General features: G+C 39.7%; 1 protein-coding gene across 2 annotated transcripts in view; it reads right to left on the reverse strand.

Moving 5' to 3' along the window:
• The window catches only part of doc2b (double C2-like domains, beta), a 196,405-nt gene that overhangs the window by 61,082 nt on the left and 111,738 nt on the right, over positions 1–23,585 (reverse strand). For both annotated transcript variants that reach the window (XM_087847499.1, XM_035905333.2), the window contains one exon: positions 2,304–2,378. In XM_087847499.1, the coding sequence (XP_087703625.1) occupies positions 2,304–2,378 (75 nt within the window). The remainder of the gene's footprint in view (positions 1–2,303; positions 2,379–23,585) is intronic.

The following is a 23,585-nucleotide window of genomic DNA, read 5'->3' on the forward strand; positions in this document are numbered from 1 at the left end:
CTCACTGTGATACTAAAACCTACGTCATTTGCACCCAAGTGGACCTCGAGATGCCTCAAAGGCTGACACCAGCAGCTCTACAAAGGAAACTCATTTCAGCTTCTACATCCATCATCCAGAAACCTCCCACCCAACACAGAGCAAGCATCCACTGCTCTCCTGCAGTGGACCATAGCCCCAGAGTTGGAGGTGCTGACTCTCACCCCAAAGTGGAAAGTAATTGGAGTTCCTGCATATCACAAACAGGATTGGGGACAAGCGGCAACAGTGACAAATTCCAGTACCCACAAAATGGACTGCACCTTTATTTTCTACTCTACTGGAGCCCTCACAGTTCTTTTTTACAACTTCCCCATTCCTAAGCACTTTTATATTTAACATTCCCACTGTTCACCTATCACATATCCAAGGATACTTTGGCATGCAGACTGGAGCAGCCAGAGATCAAGCGACAAACCTTATGATTAGTAGATGACCTGCTCTACCTCCTGAGCAGAAGCCAGAACCAAAATAGTTTTTGACATTGTGTCAAGGACTGAGACACAGATCTGATGGCCTTAAACTTCTGCAAAATCCCCCAAAGGACCAGGTCATGAGCTTCATCCAAGTTCACATTGTTCCTTCTTTCACACAGACATAACTACAAACGTAACAGCAGAGTGAAATCAAAGCTGAAGTTACGCAGCAAGAGCAGAGCCAATTACAAAGGTCATTTCAACAGAGATGAGTTTGAAAAGGTATTGTAAGAAAGGAAGATGGGAGTCAGATAGCTGGATAATCACAGCTTTGGCTTTCATTAAGCTGCTTTTGTAGAATGTACGTATTCACAGGATCTATATAAGATTTGATGGTTTTAATGAAAGGATTACGTCACCCTCAAGGACGACTGTGAGGTGCAAGAGAGTTAAAGAAGTCACCGGCTCTCACAAACAACCGGTGAGTCATTTCATATGTTGAAACATTTCCGTCTTTAATTTATATGTATGGGTTTGAGATCATTTTTTCTGCAAACTGTGAGAGCTCCAACAGCTTTTCTGCAACAGTTTAAAACTTAAATCTTACGCCTGTACGAGTGCTTCCGCGACTCTGAGCAGATCAGCAAGAGCTTTAAAAGCAGAGCACGTCACTGGCAAGCGGGTACGTTAGGTCAGTCAGTTAATGTTTACACTGATGAAGCCTTGCGCTGACATATCCACACTGCGGTGCTCCATGAATCATGAAATAGATTATTAGACCTCGTCTCCTTTTCTTGTGGGTCTGAGAAAACCACAAGAATGCCTCAGGACAGACTGTATGTGCAGTAGGGAACACTGCTGACCCATCAAAGCTCGTGTAAAAGCGTGATCGGCTTAGAGTGTAAAAAAAATCTGTTTCTGTAATTCTTGAAATGCAGAGAGTGGTCATTGTTAATCTCTTTTTATTCTTTCTCATCACAACTTCCTCTGCTTGCTCGTGTTATCTCTTCCTTTGTGTGTTTGCAAATGTTAAATTGTGACCTAGAGGGATTTGCATTTTGAGAAGTATTCATATATAGTATTGCAGTGCGACTATCTTATAGAGGGAACATTTTACATCCCTTTGTTAATTACTTGTGACTTTTTTATAGGGAGTATATTTTTGTTCCTTTATGTGTTAAGTTTTATGCTCTAATACCACTTTATCCTGAATGCTTGAATGAACAGTTTCATAAAAACAAAGATCTCTTGATAAACGTCTGTAAAACAAACATTTTATGCAGAAAAAGAACCATTTGTTAAATTTCTTTGAGATCTTAACTCACATTCCCTTTCAAAGATTTAGACAAATCCTGTTCCATACCAACTGTATTTACACAGGGCTTTAAAAGCAAAGTGCTGTAATTAAAAATGAATAAATCCATTTCAATGATGAAGAATAAAAACAACAATAATAAAATAAAAGCAGAAACAAACCACAATAAAACAACAGAAACAAGTGAGATCATTGTCTCATGCTGGGTCAAAAGTCAGAGAGTGCAAGTGTGTTTTAAGACTAGTTTTTAAAAAAGGAGAATGTAGGTGAGTGTCTAATGTGCAAAGACAATTGATTCCATAACCTAGGCGCACCAATAAAGAATGCTCAGTCCCACCTGAGCTTCAACTTAGATTGCTGTATATGTAGTAGCAACTGGTCACATGACCTGAGAGTGCAGGGGTAAGGCAGGTGCAAGCTCCGAAAACGGCAGGCCCAAAGCTAATGGGTGATGTCAGGGTACTCTATACTTGTGGCAATTTTTTTTCCTTTATTTTAAAGGAAACAGACAAAAAAACAAAACAAAAACACACCTTGCTGGCGCCTGGCAGTAGGTGCAACTTGACGTAGGGATCTGACAGCCCATTGTGGTCCATTGGCTTGAGCCCCTGTGAAAGAAAAGAAGAATCATGGTAATAAAAATGTCATTTAGCACTTCCTTTTTTTGGACACTACTCCTGTTTTTGACAGTCAAATTTCCACCGGTGAAGATTTCCCAAAAATTAGGGATCTTTAAAGGAGCTCAGGGCATTGCAGGATTGAATTATATTAAACTGGAATTATTCTACACCTCTTTTTGGAGGGGATACTTTTCTAAAATTCTGAAATTTTTGGGATGTTGCCTGCAGCAACATTAAAAATTTGAATTATCAGAACCCTGCCGCATTTTAATTATATCACAGTCAGTACCACATTAAATCCATTTGCTTACTTTATGTCTAGTGATTCAGGTGATTGAGTGAAAGCAGGAAAAGAGCTGAGAACCCTTTTACCAAGCAGTAAATCAGCAACAGAATGACTCAAATCTTATTCATGCAACACTGTTTTGCAGTCTTACCGTCCCCTGATTCATATGGTGTCATTTTGCCTATTCCTCTGCATTACCGCCACATACTGTGCCGGAGTAGATCAATGTGTCAAAAAGACCAATGAAGTGTAAATAGACTGCACTGAAAATTCATACAACCGTTTGTCTGAAGGAACATTTTAAATAGTTTCAGTCTAATAGTCTCAGAAAAGTTTGAAGAGCTCTTTTGATGGAAAGTGTAAAATTCACCATACTCAGTGAGAAAATAAGCTACAATCCAGCAACCGACGCAGTTACTTCAATTGTTTTTATTTAGGTGCTCAAAGTTGCTCATTCATGCTGTCAAAGCTGTTGGAACATTACTGCAGTGTAAATGAAACACGGGGGGAAAGAGCCAACTAAGGGGCCGTCTGTGAATACTCTGAAAGGTGCTTTTTATGGAGGTGATCCAAAGGTTTATGATTTGCTCTCTGGAAGAAAAATGATATCCAATAATCCAGTAAAAGGGAAATCTCTGAATATGTTGCTAAACTAGCATGTAAAAATGCAAAATCACAAAAATATAAAAGCTGCATGCTCTGAGGACGAGAACAGACCATGAAGACCATTAACATGTCCCACTGAAACCTGGAAATCTGCAAAAATCCTCTGCATGCTACTTCTTACACTTTTAATCATTGCATAAAATCTGTAGTGCCTGAGAGATCCAGCGCAGTGCCACATCAGCTGGAAGGCTGCTGAGGAATGCTGAAGGGGAACTTACTAAAAAAAGAAATGTTTTATTTCTTTGAAGAGCAAATCAATGAGGCTTAGAGAGAGCAGGAGATGCAAAGGCCACTCATACAATGACCAAAGCAGGACAACACCATGTGGGTGCCCGCTTCATGAAGTGAAAGGACCTAAAGTGTTTCCTGAATCAAATGCGGTACGAACACAAAGAAGAAGTTAAAACCTCAAGCAAGTCGTCTTTGACCTCCTCTGGAGACGGAACTGTTCACACTGCCGACTCCTCCTGAGATAAAAGTTTAAACTGAAGTCCTTGAAGTAGCTAAGCAGCAGTTTGGATATATTTTTTTAACATCAGCATCAATCGTATTCACGTTATTAGGTTTCATTAAAATCTGACCAATATACTCAGAGAAATAGCAATTCTTGTGAGAAGAAGGGTGGATCAAGCCTAAATAATGCTGGATTCCATATTATTCTCATTTTTTCAGGTTCCTCTTCTCGAGCAAACTCTCACTATTTGCAGTTTTCAATTCTAATTTTCCACAAACTTTGGTGGACAGATCAGTAGGCCGATCTATGGGCCTTTTGAAAACATGCACACATTAAGCCTGCACGAATCCTGCACGACACAATCCACGAGATGGTTAAAGTTTGGTTGCTGCGTTGTTTTGAGGCCTGAGGAAGTACCCCCAAGGGTACATCAGATTTATACATCAGATTTTCAGAGTCTGAGTGACTATCCTCATGACTAAACTGACTTTTGTGTGTAAAAGGAATGGAAATCCCTTTAAAATTGAACTCTGGATTTAGTTCATAAAGTTGAGATTTAGAACTGATCAAAATCGAAGCAGTGGAGATGTCCTGGTAACATTTTTAAAAAAGATGTATTCTTTTGCCTTAAGCTAAAAAAAAAAAAAAACATCACAATTTTAATCCATAACAGAAAAACAAGAAAATATCAGGACTGAACTTTGATTAAATAAATATCAGGAAAATGTGCTTGTTTTCCACTCATTAAGCTTTAAGTTTTACTTTATTTTTTCCAACAGAAAATGGATTAAAGCAGCAAACATCACACTGTGTCTGAAAGCAATCCCCAGTTAAGAGACAAGTACAGTCTAATAATGATTGCTACATTGACATTACAGTTTGAATCTGCAAGGCTATTATCTCTTACTGAAAAATAAGAAAATAGGAAGTCCAAGGTAATTTTTCTTTAGTTTTTTGAGGTGCTCTTTCTTCTACATTTTAATGAGTAGCTCATAGGAAGGCGTCTGCGGTTTTCATCAGTAACTAAAGACTCTTTTCCCGTAAATTGTCCTTCCTGTAGTCGTTTAGTAATCATGCAGGAAGAAAATAAGGAGGAGTCTCTTACAAAAGTTAATCATCTGAAATTTCTACTCATGTGAAATTATCTGTGACTCTTCAAAGAAACGATTTCACCTGTGTGATTGCCGAGCACCGGTTTATTTTAAAAAGTGTAATATTCAGTATATTACAGCTTGTTCCCGAACCATCTGAAAATGTGCTTTTTATTCCCCAGTTGTTCTGAATATCAGCTGCTTATAATGACTTCAAAGTATACATTTCACACAAAAAAGTCTCTATATTAATGAAGTTATTAATATACAAGAATTATTGTTTAACGTGTTGTTTCTGTCGTAACCGATACGGTGCAGGGTTTGCACCAAAAATAAGAGTAATGACAGATTAGAGGATGCATATGTACATGTCAAAGACTGCTGAAAAGCCAGTGGAGGAAACGGAGAGGTCCGCAGCATCACTTCCTTTTCACTCGACCAGATGAGTCATGAGCTCGCATCTTCATTCAAAGAGAAAAGTATCCGACATGCATCAACAGCTCATTGGATTTATAACCAATGATGCTAATTACCAAGACCCATGGCTTTATTCATATTAAAATTAGGAGGCCCGGCTCTGATGAAGGCAGTCCATGACTGTTAGTGTTCAAATGCGTTTTTTCTTTTTGTATCCAGGCATGCTGTCACTGCATTGATGGTGTGTTTGGAATCATTGTCATGCTGAAAAATAAAGCTGCTGCTAATCAGATGCTTTCCAGGTGGATCAAAATCTGACGTTACTTTTCCGAGTTCATAATTTCATGAGTTTTAAGAAGATCCACAACACCAGCTAGCCCCAAGTGGCTGCTAAAGGAATTGCAGTTGCTTAATTTTAAAGCCTGTGGAGGTTGCTGCTTGGTTTGATACAAGAGTCTCTTAGACATCTTATGCCACATTCAAAGGCTGGTTACTCAAGTTTTTATTTAACGTTGCTCTTGGTGCATAAATGATAGAAAATAATTAAATGTAAGGTCATAAATAAATGTGTATTTTTTGGACCATAAGGCGCACCGGATTATAAGGCACACTAAGCAAAACAAAACAGTCAGTCAAGTCAAATTTTACAAATTTGAATGACTAACCTCGTATTGTAGATGGATTATCTCAGTTGTTCTCCTGACTGAAGTTTGGTCCGTTTACAGCATCCTGCCATGTGATTGCATTTGTCCATAACCATTGGGAACCCTCACGTTAACTTTTATCGAGTGGAAAGAAGTTAGCGTTCATCCTCCAGCTTCGCTGTGTTTATGTTATTCAATTCAATTCAGTTTTATTTATATAGTGCCAAATCACAACAAAAGTCGCCTCAAGGCGCTTCATATGCCGCAGTGCTATATATGCTAATATAGCTGTGTCGCTAGCGGTCACGTAGCCCATCATTATATAGCAGCTAGCCCAACTTCAGTAACCCTACAAAACGTCACTGCTGTTTAGTTTCCTGTCTTCATTTATGTTGGAAGTGATAGCAGAGCTGTACGTTTGCATTTTGTCAGAAATCTCTCAGTCAAAACATGCTATATCATGTTTAGGCGGAAACTAGCGAGCTAACTTCCTGCTAACTTAACTCAGTTAAATTTAAGGCATTCTGTTTTCATCAATGCCTACATGTTAAATTTAATTGTTACACCTGGTAAAGCAGCAACACTGATCATTTTATTAAAGATTATAGAATTTAGGCTTTTTTGAACAGTGATGCTGCAGTGTTCGTTTGACTTTGGGACCTGAAGCGGACGGAGTTTTGGACCCAGATTACTCCGCGAGGCTCCTGACTACGGTAGCTGTAATGCTCTGACAATCCATCAAGCGGTTCGGCTTCGTAGCTTACCAAAGTTGTACTAAAACGTTTTTTTGACAGATTTTTGAGCGCTGTTTACCACATAAATCGGTTTGAGGTCAGTAAGCACAACCAGAATTCATACATAAGGCGCACCGGATTATAAGGCACACTGTCGATTTTTGAGAAAATTAAAGGATTTTAAGTGCGCCTTATAGTGCGGAAAACAGAGAACATGTGAAGTGAAACAGATAATAATGATCTCCAGTTTGTCTTTGCCCTGGACGTGCTTCTGAGTCCCACATAAACACTCACAGTAAAGAACGCCAGCCCAAATAATAAACCATCTTGAGTAATAAAGGACAATAAGGCTTAAAAACCCCACGGCTTAAGGATCACGCAATACAAAGTTTTTATTTCTCATCTGAGTAACAATAAAGATCCCCTATCACAGAGAACAGCCATCACGCAAAGGAGAGAATACTTTATTATGAGCCTAGCACCATTATTTTAATCGTTTCCCGTCTGTGTGTTTTTCCTTTATTGGACCAAAAATGGAAAAATAAAACAAATACGATGTCTATTCTCCCACAATTATCAGGCTTAATAGAGGCACTCGGCACCAAGCCCAGCACTCAGCAGGAATTACTGGCAGCAAAATGACACACTCAACTGTGTCTCTAATAAGGCAACACTGCTGCTTTAGATCCTGCCTGTCACAGAATAGAACCATAGTGACACTAATTTCTTTAGCTGACTCTCATAAACATGTCCACATTTTGATGTGCCGGACACACTTAGTTCTCTGACATCTGAAGACGGAATAGATTTCATTGTCTGCTGTTATAATGTAATCAGTTTAAGGGGAAAGACGAAGGAGACGAGTGCTGCTTTCTTCGGGTCTTTCTCCTTTCATTACACATACGTCTACATAACAATTCAGCATTTAATATGTTTACGCTCCGACTGGATAAGACGTCTCTGCCTTTTGAGGATTTTGTCGTCGCTCTCGTGGTTTATTTGCTGTGACCATACTACAAAAACCGAAATGTCGCTGACAAGGTTGCTCACGTAATATGGCATTAAACTCCACTTTGTGTGGATTAGATAAATATAACTAATCCACTGTGTCAGGTTTTTACTATTATTTTTATCCTTCACTTCCATTAGGAGTATTTTTATGATGGCAAAGCTCTGTATGCATGAAGGTGTCTTTAAGTGGTTGATGAGACTATAAAATTTGTTATTTAAATGCAGTTTATTTACCATTTACGTCTCACACATTGTATGCCTGACAATACGAGTAACAGGCATAGAGACATTTCTTTAAAAAACAAATCATCAAAAACACAGTGACAGCACAGACAGCACCGTTGCTCGGTGACTGTGATTGGCTAGTTGTTTGCTCTGCCTCTTGGAGCAAAGGTCAATTTTATGAGGCTATCACTGTAGCTAGTGGATATTCAACCCAAGATTTCTGCTTCCATACACTCAATTACACTAGAGTAAAAATAGGACAGCAACCTACCTGTGACTAGAAAAAAAAAAGCCCTGTTGCCTGGCAACTGCATTTAATTAATCAAGGTGACCAACAGGTCACCCAGAAGTTGAACGTGCAACATCCTCAACATCTGGGTGACAGATTTTGATCTCAAAAGATTTCACAGGTTGTTCGGTGGAAGGAAAACTGTGTCCAAACAGTTGTGGGACAACTCGGGCTGACTGCAAACATTCACAGACGGACTGCAGAAGGTCTGCAAATAATCGCCTAATTTATAAGCCCTGAAATTCCAACAATCAGTCTCAGTCAGCCTGTGTAGTCTGCGTTTCTTTGCAGTGGGGGACTCTCCTCAACTGGTTGCCAACTCAGAAAAACATTAAATAAATAAAAGCATAGTTGTCGAGCACTTATGTCGTTTTGAAATTAAATTGCTGTCGCTGTTTGAGGAGAAATTCACGAGTTTCTGTTCTGGATGGGTCTGATTTAAGTAGTTAATGTGAATTTTTGCGTACCTGGATGGTGTGGGATTATGATATTATTTTATGCCATGTTAGACCCCTAATTAAAGATTGTGAATTATTATGTAGTTTCAGTTTGCATTATGCTCCTGAACTAGAAGAAGGTGATAATTATTACATTTGGTAAACTGATTTGCATTACATTAGACTGTTGATTTATTGTGAATGAATGATATTGTTTTATGATGCATTATACTGCTGAGTTATAAGAAATACTGTTCACAGAAAGTCATCGTCTCATTTGTCTGGTTAGAAGAGAACAGAGCATACTGCCCCATTTCATCAGGAGCAGATAAACAGGGAGCCAAGGTCGTAGCTTAGGCGCTGTGTGAGAAAGAATGTTTAGGCTCTGATGATTAGGTGGGGGCCACTAGAGGCTATAAGAGTTTGATCAAGGCTCCACCATTTTGAGATCTGATGTTGTCTGTGTATGGTGTCCATCTCCCACGCGTGTGTTCATTAAATCATCGTTTGACTTGACCCGGCCGGACCAGTGTTGTTATTTTGGTTTTCCTCTTGTATCCATTCCCAATACTTGAATCCGTAACAGTTTTGGGGGCTCGTCCTGTGGTATTGGGATGGAAGTTTTGGAGGCTTGGACGGTCCGAGGTGGTCAGACGGGCAGACATTATCCGGCAATCGAACTGAGTGGACAGGCGCCTTTAAAAAAGAGGTAGGCACAGGCCTGTTGATTTGATCCGAAGTGTGCTGAATTGGACGATGAAATTAAATGTCTATTCAGTAAAAGTTGCCGGTGAGTGTCTGTTTTGATTGTGATGAAAATCTCATGAGTTTTGAAACTTGAAATAAGCTTAAAGGTAAAAATACTGAGTTAGAGTCTCAGGTAAAGGTAAAAATACTGAGTTAGAGTCTCAGGTAAAGGTAAAAATACTGAGTTAGAGTCTCAGGTAAAGGTAATAATACTGAGTTAGAGTCTCAGGTAGATGGATAGGGAATTGGTCAGTTTGGGAGTTAGAGTCTCCATTGGTCTAAAGATTGCATCTGTGTTGGTCATGTTGCGAGTTAGAGTCTCCATTGTCCATAACGTTGCATCTGCCTCAGTCATACTCTTGTTTTTGGGTGTTGTCTGTTGTTTAAAAGTATTATAAATTTTGTTAGAACGGTGGTTAGAGTCCACTAAGAGGCGCATAGCCCGGAGGTTACGCTCCCTCCTGGCCGCGGACGCGCGACCTTGACCTGTCGGCGAACAGGGTTAGTTCAGTTGGCTTGACTGTGGGGTACAGGGCATCCTGGAACAAGCTAGGAGTTAGAGTCTCCTTATCTGCGCTTTTTTGGGCACTGTAAATTGACTTAGGGATTTTAGAGATCAGGCCAGATACAGTTAGAGTCTGATACTGGTTAATTGATTACAAAAAAGTTGGACTTTCTTCGGTTGGACCCGTTATCTTAAATTTGTCAAAATTGTGTAGGCGCTAAAACTTTCAGGCCTGAGAGTGATTGTAAATATAAGACGTCTTTGTAAAATAACATAGAGAGTTGAGTGTGAAACGAGGCTGCGTGTGACGACAGCGCGCTGCAGCGCTGCAAGCTATTTTTAGATAGTGTGTGAACATGCAAATGAGGTGGCTGCTGTGAAGCCCACAGAGGACTTCCTGTTTAGCGTGTTATTGAGTTTTATAAGTATAATTTGCAAATAATGATACATGCCTGTAATTAAAACGCTGATTTTGCTGATTATAATATTACAAATAAAGTTTTGAATGACTACGGTGAATGTTTAATGTTTGGCTGAGTTTTGATATGGGAGAGACGGCTTCGCAGCTGTTGGGGGTAAGTGACCGGAAACTTGCATGCCCATAAAAGGCAACTGCCTGACTGTGTGAACTATGCACCAAGAGAGAGAGTAAAATCTAGGTGGATGAATTAAATGGATGTTGTAAGAAAAATAGTAAATGAATGTTTTAGTCTCTTAATACAGGTGGATTTCTCTCAACCAGGAGACCTGAGTACAGCAGCAAAAGGATAGATTAATAAAATTGGGACGACAGACAGGCCAAGCTCTGGCTCAAAATTTTACAGGTTGACCTATCACTTTGTCCCCACCCGAAAAAGAAGCTTAAAGGACATCTTCTCCTCCAGTTATCGGTTACCATCACTGGAAATTTTCAGGCAAGTTTTTCACTGAATTGTTTTTGGCACCATGTGTCCCTGAATCTCACAAGCAAGCTCTAATTCCTGGCTGAAGACATGGAATGCTGTTATTTAAGGTGGGAAATCAAAATTTGGGAAACAAAATTAAAAACACACACAATTAGAGAAATGCCTTGTTTGAGAAAAAAGTTAAAATATCCCACCCACAAACGCACATACACGCAATGAAGAAACAGCTTACATTCATGAACACGTGAAGATTTTCCAGCAAGTTTAAAGCAGCGAAACTTAACATACACCTGATGTTAAATGATAAAGTCTATCCACTACTAACAATTAAACTCTCTGGGTTGCAGGACAACAACTTGACTTCAAAAAGACAGACACTGGTAAATCACAAACCAGTGATGAAACAACAAATTTAGTGGTTAAAAGAGTCAAATTGTGACATGTTTTCCTCTGATTGATTAATATAAGTGATTACTGAATGAAATAAAATTCCTTTTTTGAATTATTAAACATGATCTTAAGAATTTTAACGTGTACCTGTGTTGTCCTGTCAACTTGGTGGGTTATGAGTTGATTATATAGTGAGAAAAAACAAAAAAAGGGGGGGAGAAGGCTGACACAGGGCCTGGCCCCTCTCTGAATAACATAGCCAAAACAACATTATTTTCAAACAACATCATTTTCCTGTTCGTCTGTTTTTGTTTTGTTTTTGTTTTTTCTCTTTATGCTTAATACAGGCTGCTTTGTCGGCCCGGAAAGCCGAGGCTGACCTGGACTCCTGCTCTCCCCTCTACCATCTTTGATGTGACCCTGACCAAATGCTACAGCAGCTGGACTCACAACAACAGCATGAGAATGTCAACAGTGCTGCAGGAAAAAGATCTCATGCAGCGGAGACGGAGAACGTTAAATCCAAGGCCCGTTTCACTACACGGGGGAGATTTCCAGACAGCTTCAGCTGACAGAGCTGTGACGAGACGCCTATTAAGCCCGGATGAAAAGTGAGGCCGAGCAAAAAATGCTGACCTTAACAACTCTGCATTAAAACTGTGCAGGACAGTGACGGACCAACACGGAGGATCGGGCAGCAAAAAGGGCGTGCCAGAGACACGAGGAGTAACTGAGGTCAGAAGGCACCTCAGATTGGACAAAAGCAGCAGAAGAACATAAGCTGAAGGCACAGGTGTCGGGGCTCGGTCAGGAGCTGACCTCTGAGAAGAGCCGAACAGCAGAGCTGCAGAAGGCCGTGGAGCAAAGCAAGGAAAACATCAAAAACTTCAATCTGACGTGTACGGAAAAGACTCTGAGGTTTCTGCCCTCAGTGAGAGCTCAAGACATCAGAGCAGAAACTGAGCATGGCTCAGGAGGAGCTGGCTGCTAATCGAACCCATCAGTCAGGCTTAGAGTCCCAGATACAGGACTTGAAATCAGCCCGGAGCTTGCTGGAGCAGGAGGTTGCCAAACCTGACAAGAAGCTCCAACACAGGAGCAAACCCTGAAGGACCTACAGAAGCAAAAAGGGTCAAGTTAAGGAGGAGCTGGACAAGGAGAAGATGCAGGACACTGGAGAAAAGGACTGCCTCAATTGGGGCCAGAACCAGTATGGAGAGAACTTTGGGCAGCAGCACCAATGGACCCAAACGGACTGAAAAGGAGGAGAGCAGGACCCCAGAGCACGCTTCAGGCCCTGGTTTACCCAGAACACCAGAACAGGAAAGTGATGAACACAAACACACACACACACAAACACACACATCTACATACACTGACTCAGAATCAAGAGAAACACACATATGAACACATATGCACTTGTTGATTGACTGAGAAATGACACACACACATGCACACAAATCAAAATGCTGATTCAATTCACTGAGAAGTGATCCACACACACACTCACATACACACATACACATACACATGTTTGTGCAATGAAGAGTGATACACACACGCTGCTGCAATGAAGAATGCTTTACTAACAAATGCTATGCTGATACGCAAAATGCTGCACACAAACGTCCAAATACAGAATTTGTTACAACAACAAGAAGCCATTGATTGTTAATTGGTTAAATGCATTTCATGTCACCCAGAGGGCATTTGTGCAGATTTAGGGGACAGGGTCTGGAGCAGTTTGGTTATGAAAACAATGTCTGTGAGTGATGTCTGTTTATGGCTCAAGGCCTCAACTGAATTGTTTACTGTGCTTCGCACAGCCTGATAAGGAACAGTGGTACAGAGTGAAAATGATGAATTAACAGTGTGAGCCTTACTTCGGAGCGCCACATTTTTGTGATTGAGATTTAATTGAAGGAGGGACACACTAAAAAAAATAATAATAAAAATAAAAATAATAACAATAATAAAATATAAAATAAAAAGAAGAAAAGGGGGCCAGCCCTCGGAATTACGTAAGCATCCTACATGTATTTAACACAATTGCCTCAGGCTTTAAAGATCTGTATAAAATTCAACAGGAAATCATAGCTTCCCTGTATTTCCTACATTGTTGGCATGCTGGTGAGTGCTGTTGCTCCACAGTAAGAAGGTCCTGGGTGCAAGTCCACAGTCTGGCTAGTTTGCAGTGGTTTCTCTCTGGGTATTCTGGTTTCCTGCCACAGTGAAAAGTCATGCAGCTGTTAGAGCTAGGTTAATTGATGATTCTAAATTATCCGTGAATGTAAGTGTAAATGGTTGTTTGTTTCTAGGTGATAGACTGGTGACCTGTTCGGGGTGCACCCTGCCTCGTAACCTATCACTTTAGAGTTATTTCCCAGCCCTCGTGTAATCAGGATAAAGACAGGAGGATGGTAGTTGTTGTAGACCCATTCAATTTTTATGGTAATCAGAATTTAGACTTTGTTGAACCGTAGGCAATATGAAGACAACATGTAGTATTTAAGGGACCAAGTAGAATTTGGATAAAAGTTAGTGAATAGTGTTGAAAAAATGACAGAATTGTGAAGGATTAAAATATTCCAGGAGCTTAACTTACTCCATCTGAACATGTCTTAATCATGTAATATGAACTCAAAATGCACAGGTTTACTGAATATGAAAAGGTTGTGTTGATTTAACTCAGTTGTTTAAGTTTCTACCAAAGCAAAACATTTGTGTGCAACTAGTGTCCACTATTGACTGAAATAAGTTCAACATGTTTTTGTCAGTGCAAAAAGAAGTTACGGTACTTGTATGCTTACACAATATTGTCCCGGGACGGAGAAAAACTTTCTGGTGAAGTTTTGGTTGATTTTGGGTTTTGCTTAACACTAGGTTGATTTTATCAGTGAGGTTTGGATTGTTTTCTTTCTCTAAGAGAGAGAAAGATGGTTTTATGCTTGGACATGTTTCCAACGGGCCCCAGTATTTGTTATTATATGAGTATTTTATTGGTTACGTTTGTCTTTGCTTTTGTTACAGTGCACTGAAATAAGAACATCTGAGAGGAGTGATCCACCGGTGGTGATATTTTGGTATTTTGTGAGTTCCTGATTTAACAAATCAGCTCTTTAATCCAGGCCTGAGAGATTGAACTTTAAAGCGCTATAAAACATGATTACTAGAAACAGTCGCAAAGTATTTTTCTCCATGATTATAATGGGCTCTGGAGAAATTCACTTATATGGGACATTGATCACATGAGAAGTCCTGAGCCTAAAAGGATTGCAGCGAGTCAATCCAGTCCAAAAAAAAAAAACAAGGAACTGTTTTCCTTTAAAATGATGACGTCATCTTGCTGGTGATGGAGGCTTGATTAGGTTGCGCGTGAGACTCCATTATCAGCAATATCTGGTATGAATGTGTGTGAATGTATGCATGTGACTGGACTGTGATGGACTGACGACTAAATGTTTAAACTGACTTGACACTGAGACAAAAACGATACCGACTTTAGGATTAGTACATGTCTACAAACAATTCACCCAGCTTGTAAAAGAAGGGTGGATGTTTTGTCTCGCTTTGTTTTGTTTTTGCAGGAGTAGGAGGACAGAGACTAGGGGGGAAGGCTGTAGTTTCACATGAGTGTGAACTGCAGACTTAACCCTTTGGTTGCTAATTTTGAGCTACTGATGTTTCCATCAAGAAAATTGTGTTTTATTAGCTGTGTTTCGATTAATGTATCACATTATATTGTTGGGAATGTTAAATGCTAAAGTGAAGAGAAGCTTTGATTTCACTCATGACTGAACATGTTATTATTAACCATAGCGGGCCACTGTAAAAAGTCAATCAATTTTGATAGAAAAAGCAAGAAAAAACTCTATTGATACCTACACAGCAAATCCAGCATGTCCAAATTAACACTGTCAGATTTGATTTCAACATTTTTAAAGTGTCTATATGGGTCCACACCAGAGAGTGTTAATTTGACTCTTTTTGGAGAGTTGGTACGTTAACTCTGATTTAGTGTTAAACACCAAATCTCTCTGGAGTTGATAATTTGGCACTTGGTGTTAAGAGTTTATATATTAACTATTTTAGTTTTTTAGTATTTTAGTTTAGCTACGTAAGAGTTATCTTCTAATTAATTCTAAAAAGCGGGAATTTTACTGTTCTGAACTTCTAGAAATTTCTTTTGGAAATAAACATTTACTAAAAAGACACAATGGTTTTTGAAAAACATTTATTCTGAACTGTGCACCACAATTTCAAAACATTTTCTGAAAGATGTAACAGTGTACATGTTCTCACTTTCATTAGAATTTCGTTTATCAAAAGGTCTGACATAGGTGAGCTGGTAAATGCAAATAACAGCATTCTCATCACTTATTTCAATAAATACAAAATACAATATGCATGTCCTTAATTCATCACTTTGTGGAACTTCAACGCACTTCTGCTCTCCCCCATATTCCATCTTCACAAGCATATCCTATGTGGAGATTGAATAAAAATTAGTTGACACTAATTAATGGCACAAATCAATTGCAGCACAGTTAAAAAAAAAAAAAAAAAAAGGAATCCTTTTTGAGCCATTACTTGTGTAAAGTATTTTCCCAAAAGACAAGGACACAGACAACAGGTAATACTGAACTAAATGTAAAACCTCAACCTTTTTCATTTTTACCTAAAACCGTGTGCACAAAACTCTGGAGGGATCTAAGTGCTAACGTAGAACTCAGTCGGGACATCTGCTACTGCTGTTTGCTCGTTTTTATGGGAGATCGTTTTCAGGCTTCAAGTAGCACCATTATATCAACATTTCACATTCTAGACATTGTTTTAAGTGTATTTGACCAAGAAATTTGACTGAAAATTCACATGCAAGCTTTTTTTTCCAAGGCTGTGGTATTTGCCCGCAAACAATACCTTTCAGCTAGCTAAAACAGAATATTATGCTATCACCGAGCAACATGGCTAATGCCTTTCACACAGCTTTGTCTCAACTCCAAAGAGCCACAGAAGTAAAAGCTAATAACAATAATTGAAACAATCTTTGAAAACATGACTTACCAAGCATGGCAAACAACTCAAATATGTAGAGCAAAATGTTTTGAAACGGCTTCACTTCAGCTTCGATTGGAGCCGTGCTGGGGGCGGAGTCTGTGAATTTACTCTATTGGTGTCATAGCCCCTGTAGGAGTTCAGAGTTAAGAGGTCAAGAGTTAATGTTTCCATTGTAACACCTCCAGATTTGAAATAGAAACACTCATTTTTAACACTCGATTTTAACTACTATCATTTTACACCTCAGAGTTACATTAAAAGAATGTGACTCTACTCAGAGTAAAATTAACTGTAAGACTACTAACACCAAAACATTTAACACTTTTGAATTTGCTGTGTATGAATAACAGGGGAATGATAGACTGTCACTTTCAAAATAGAGATATGTAATGACAAACGTTGGTCAAAGTCATTTAGGTTCTCCATTGAAATAGTCAATAATTTAGAAAAGTAAGATAGAACCGACAGGGGTATGTGGTGCTGCACAAGAGCAAAATAAAGAAAAATTATTGTGTTTAGCTTTGATAAATTAAAATTAAAATGTACCATTACACTCAGAGGATCAATATGAAATTCAATATATGCTAAGTTTGTATGAAGTACATGACTGATAACTGTTCTGTCCTGAGCTTTTGTTTTTACAGCACCCACTTGACCACACCAACAGTTTCTCGCCACCAAAAGCGGGTACTTGCAAAGAATAGGGAGGAATATCATCAGAAGTGGGAAAGGTAAGCCCCGATGGGGGTGATAATGTAACACACCCAAAGAAAGATTTTAGGTCTGACCAACCGTCTCAGTCGTGGGCAAAACGATGACAGTCAATAAAATTCTAAAAGATAATTTAGTGACAAAAAATATCAAGAGAAAAGATAAAACAGTCCAGTGTCCCATTCATGAATCAAATAAAAACACACAGTCCCAAGGCCAGAGCCAGCTATGCCACACGGCCAGTTGCACTCCACATGTTGCCTTTAACAGGGGTAGAAGTTGTCCTTGGAGACCCACTACCCTGCAAGCATATAGCCAGTGATCACTCCAACCTGTGCAACTATGCTGCCTTTAGGCTGTGGCATATAATAGGCCCTGGCCTGCACAGAGAGACAAAATGACACCTTCAGTATAAAATTCATAGCGCAAAACCCATCCATCCCAAACATATCAGATTATCACATTACATACATGCACAGAGAGACAAAATGACACAGCAGTGTTTGTAGTGTGGGCTATAAGTAGACCAGTGTATCAGTGCAATCAAGTACACCTGCCTCTAATTAGTCCAACCCCATTCCAGCCATTGGCTAACCAAAAATGTGACACACGCACAAAAAACCACTCCCAACCCAGTGCAACTTCACACAATAATATGGAGCTGAATTAACACAGGCACACTAGTCTACCATGTTACAATAACACCATTAATTTCACGTATGGTCAAATTCTTAAAACTTGACCCCAAACATGAAAAATTCTTCAAACATTTAGAGACAGAGTGGAGTTCTAGATAAACATAATGTAGCAAATCACATAAGGATGGAGCGTTGGAATCAATAAGATGGTGAAATAACATGCAGGAAAAATGTTGATCATGTTGAATATGTTTATTCCAGTGTGCAGAGATTGGCTAATCTGACCAGGAAATGTTATAAATGGATTGTCGGAACAATCAGCGTTAAAGTCATCTTTGACAGTCCAGACTAAGATGGCGTTGGACATCTTCAGGGCGGAAAAGGGTTGGTGTGACCAAAGTGTGGTTTGGCTTGTTGTATGTATATTTGATAATGATACAGCTCTGGATGGACCAGTTACCAGGGCATGGAAGGAGGACAGACTCATTAAATGAGGAGAAGGAATTTTCTGGGATTGGAGATCCTGTGGGTGAGTGGTTGACTAAAAGCATGCATAAAATAAAAGCTATTTTTTGTTATTGATTGGTAATAGATTGATAATTGGCCACATTCACAGTTGTATTGACTTGTAGTGGATGTAGTCTACTTCATGTTTAAGCACTCTAATTAACAGATTGAAAATAGTGACATTAAAGGAAGAACATGCAGCACCACCCTGTCAGATGCCAGTGCCGGTGGGGCTCAGTGATGAATCAGGTGAGCTGGATTCATGGCTGAATCAAAACATAGAGGCCCCTGCTGTGGTCAGTAAGGGATAAAAAGGGTGTGTTTTACTGTTATTTTAGCATCAGCATTATTGCTGCATCAGAATCATATAACAAGCATTGCATTGAACATTTATTGAAGCTATTGACATATTAACATTTGTATTACAGTGATTGTTATAACCCCATGTTAATCTTCTATCTACAGGTGTCAAAAGTAGTCAACAAGTTCATGTTGAAGTGAAGTTCATAATAATACAGGTTTTGTTTGTAGACGATTGTGAAGACGCAGGCTCTGGGCGGAGCCAGGTGTTGAACAGATCTAACATGACAATTAAATTGATTTCATTCCCTAACACAGAATAACAAGATTGGACCAACGACACTGGATAGGAGAAAGTCTGATACTTTCTAAGATATGAGCTCACTAACCTTGTTCTTTAATTTTCTAGCTTAATTGAATGGACACATGTTAGAATTAGAAATGGCTAATTTGTTTTTTATGTCTTTTATTAGAATGAGTGGTTTTAATCATTTTTATATATATCTTGCAAATGTGCTTATAATGAGTTGGCACTCGGTCTTTTGAAGGTCATAAGCTTCGTTCGGCGATAGTCCGGACTGATAAAGTGTAAGAAATGCCTTGAGTGCAGCGGGTTACATGCAAACACGCTTACACACACATACACTAAATTACGATAAGTCCTGGAGACATTCTGAATATTTTAAACAAATTCTGAATCACCAAAAGATCAGTAGACAGCAACATTAGAGTGTTAGAGCTAGGAAGAGAGGTGTTTTGGTTTTCTGTCTCTTACAGAGAAAGGAACAGACACCAGACGAGGTCACAGATATACGAGGATCCTTGGCAGCAGAGACAGTTACGGTGACTGCTGAAACATCAACTGGGTTCAAGTGTCATGGCATTTTGGGCTCCAGTTAGTCACCTAAAAAGGATGGATCCCATAAACACAGCGATAACCACGAAGGGGTTGACGGAAATCCAGGAACACCACACCAACGACGTTCGAGAGGCTGTTGGTCATAAGGAGAACACCTTTCTGTTCCTTTTCCTGGGGAACACAGCTGTGATCCCAGAATACACAGATCATTGTTTGAAATCGGGGCAGAATAATCCCCTGATCTGTGCAACGACTGAAGGGTTGTCTAACCCCTGAGGTTGAAGGAAACAAGAGCAGAGGATACCCGACTGGAAGACACTGGTGCCTACAGCAATAAAATAAAGGTTAAAAGCTCCTCGGACAGAGGTTCTAGTCCGAGTACGTTTGGAGGGTATAAGGTAGCACCGAAATAAAGCTGTGGGAGAACTGGGGAGTGATGGGAGTATCATCTGTACCTACTATTGTTGTTGTAATAAAAGTTTTTCTTGCATCTGAACTGCGTAAACACAGAGGTCATCTCACATATGGTTCACCCAACAGGGGGACAAAGGGCCTCAGGAGTAAGGAGAAATGAACCCGGCAACACTGGATTGCAGGGTGTAAGTGAGCTCTTTATGTCTAAAGAGCTCATCAGGGGGAATTGTGGGATTATGATATTATTTTATGCCATGTTAGACCCCTAATTAAAGATTGTGAATTATTATGTAGTTTCAGTTTGCATTATGCTCCTGAACTAGAAGAAGGTGATAATTATTACATTTGGTAAACTGATTTGCATTACATTAGACTGTTGATTTATTGTGAATGAATGATATTGTTTTATGATGCATTATACTGCTGAGTTATAAGAAATACTGTTCACAGAAAGTCATCGTCTCATTTGTCTGGTTAGAAGAGAACAGAGCATACTGCCCCATTTCATCAGGAGCAGATAAACAGGGAGCCAAGGTCGTAGCTTAGGCGCTGTGTGAGAAAGAATGTTTAGGCTCTGATGATTAGGTGGGGGCCACTAGAGGCTATAAGAGTTTGATCAAGGCTCCACCATTTTGAGATCTGATGTTGTCTGTGTATGGTGTCCATCTCCCACGCGTGTGTTCATTAAATCATCGTTTGACTTGACCCGGCCGGACCAGTGTTGTTATTTTGGTTTTCCTCTTGTATCCATTCCCAATACTTGAATCCGTAACAATGGCAATAGAGTTGTAAGTGTTAATCATCATATTGTCACAGACAGATTGCATGTAATTGCCAACTTAAACCCCCAAAAAGACTAATAGCAGACTGACTGCCGTCTTTAAAGCAACCAGTGCAAAGGGAATGAGACTCATTGCATATATTTGCAATAACTGTGATGTCCCAATCTCCAATCGCTGTTTTCCATAGTGTGACTATAATGTAAGGTCACAAAGATGATACAAGAACAAGACAGAGGCTAGGCAATGACCTGACAGAGAGTATTTCTCATCATGAAAACACTCTGGTAGATGCTAAATTTAATCGACATTGCTTTAAAATGAGCCTCCACAGCAAGGGGGTCTCATTTTGTTAAATCCCTTTTGCCTCATCTTGTCCCCCTCATATCGCTTCCTCTCCTCCTTCAATTACATCTTAGGGTGGAAGGACTAAAATGCAAGGAGAGGAGAGAGGAGTTGAGGAGAGGAATCTAGTGTGTGCAGTTCGAGAAGAGGCAAAGAGTGAAGGAGAAAGTACAGAGGAAATGCACAGCAGGGGGAGGGATATAAGGGCACAGGTGTACTCAATCAACACAATAATGAGGCTGGGAAAGGACCAAGGAGGTAAGTGAAGAACACAGAAATCCACACGAGGAACTAAGCTTCAAAATGAAGCTGGAAGTATAATGAAAGAAGAACCATAACTCAGTGTTTTCACACATGTGATGTTTAGTCGGTTTAAATCCAGCTCAAGGTTTGGTTTCCTTTGTGCAGATGTGAATGCGATAATCTGAGATCCCTTTAGAGGTGATGGCCTCAGTGTGGTTCCAAACAAACTCCTGAGTGGTTCATTTGTTGCGAGAATGGGATTCAAACTCAATCGGAGACAACTAACATGTGTACGGTGATGAGGCAGAGTGCCGAACGCACATCTTCTTCCTGCTTTCACTCCTGTTAATCTTTCATCAGTCACAGCTGCCCTGTAAGCAGACTGAACACTCATGTGATCTGAAGTGATGTCTGTGTGAAAATAAACCAAAACTGCTGGGAAAACTCATCTGATTTGGACCAGAATGAACTATAGAAAGGAAAATGCTCTAATTTTGACCAAATGTAACTTTCTGCATTTATGTGCAGTTATGTCTTGATGCATTCTCAATCATCCAGGAAAGTAAATCCGCTTCGCCAGAGGTTGTTTGGTTTCCCCGATGTATAAATCCTGGCAATCCTCCTGGCACTTAACAGCGTACACTATATTACTCTCTTTGTGTCGGGGGACCCGATCGTTGGGACCAATTTTTGGCGCAGCGTGTTTTGGGCTTTAAAAGCCCAAATGCATCTCAACTGCTCCGATACTCCTGACACATACGGGATCACTACAGGTTTTCGCTTGGGCAGCGGTATGTGCAGTTATATCAGTTTGCTGCATTCACGCAATTGCAGCGTAAATCCAGATTTTTTGTGACAACATGTAAAAGTCCCATTCAGATCACCTGAAATATACCAGAATACTAATTATACAGTAGGGTGTCGCCATACACCTTGGTAGGGAACCTTTTATTTACCCTAAGAAGTAAAAAGAACAATAAAGGAGCTTCTTGGATAGCTATTTTTTTCTTTTTCCTTTCACTCATGGTTTCTCAAAAGCAGATTCAAATACTGCCAAAGGCTTTTATTTGTTTTCTGAGAGAGTGCAGTGGTAAAACGATGACTTCCCACACAAATATAAAATAAATATAACCCATGTCTATTGAAATTTGGTTTGATAGCCAAGTCGTGAGCTGCCAGAGGGGTGAGCTGAGCTGCTAGGAATTCATAATTTATTTTTAAAGTTTTTTAATGGTACCATTTAATGCATCGTAGTATAAATAAGGCTACTGATACAAGAAACATGCATCACATAAATATATAAATATATCAGTATTTCTTTGTTATATACTTTGTTATATAAATTGTTATATGCTACAAAAAGACGTGCATTTAGATAGCAGAGATAATGCTCCATGCAAATGCAAGGAAAAGCTGAGATGTACAGAAATAATGCTGCCTACAGAAAAAGGCAACACGAAACAACCAAAAGCCTCTGCTGTGACCGAGCCGTGATCCCCTCTCCTCAATCTTCCTTCTTATTTTCTCTTCCTTCAGCCAAAGAGAGGCCTGGGTGAACTATGCGTGTAAAATAGTCAGCACTGAAGAAAAAAGCTTTATTTGAAATAAAAACATGTTATGTACATTTTATGTATGTGCAAAAAGTAGAAACAGAAACCAGCTTAAAGCTTAAAACTTCCCCTGAAACTTCCACTTCACTGCTTTTCATTTTCTATCATTATATGCGTCACTGGATGTTGGAATCTCTTGCTGATATTTAGCCCCACTTATAAACCATGTTTCCTGCAAAAACAAGTTATTAAGACGGCACGGCGAAAGCTGATTGGAGAGGCTGACGTGCCGTCTTCATCTGCTTCTATTGTTGTCTTCAACACCTGAACCGTCAGTGAGCTCAGGCATGTTTTGTGGGGTTGGACCGCGATAAACAGACAGCTGCATCGTGCTGCTGATTGCGCGAGCACGCTGTGAATACTCGGTTGATCATAATTACTGAGGGGTTGGAGAAAAATGACCACTGCGAAAGGCAGATGGGAGTGTATCCACACACCTCCCATCTCACACTCATTCATAACAGCCCTCCTGAACAACAGCCTTAAATGATTTTAAATGAAGTCGAGTTCCTTTGGGTGAGATCATTAGCATCTGTGTTTAGAAGAAGTCGTGCTTGGCATTTGTGAAAAACATCTGAATGAAAAGAAAAGAGTGTGGACTTTAAATAAGATGTGTGTACAAAGCTGCACCTTCCTGTCGTGTTCGGGTCAAATCTGACCGATTTACAAATTTAAAAACTCATAAATATTGTGTTTTACATCCGATTGCCTCGAGACCTTATGACATCCTCCACACTACACACTTGAACATATAAAAGTGATGAGCACCTCTTTTGTTAAATTCTGAGTGTTTTAATCAGCTTTGTTACATCTGTGGTGTTCCCAGCCAAAAGTGACCGCCATAGAAAATGAATGGGAATCCACCCCCTGCCATCTATAATCCAGTTTTGAGATCCCTTCCCAGACGCCTTAACGCCCACTCAGGAAATC

Source organism: Neolamprologus brichardi, chromosome 10, assembly GCF_056152115.1.
Source record: "Neolamprologus brichardi isolate AB-2024 chromosome 10, ASM5615211v1, whole genome shotgun sequence".
In the NCBI taxonomy this organism is placed as follows: domain Eukaryota; kingdom Metazoa; phylum Chordata; class Actinopteri; order Cichliformes; family Cichlidae; genus Neolamprologus; species Neolamprologus brichardi.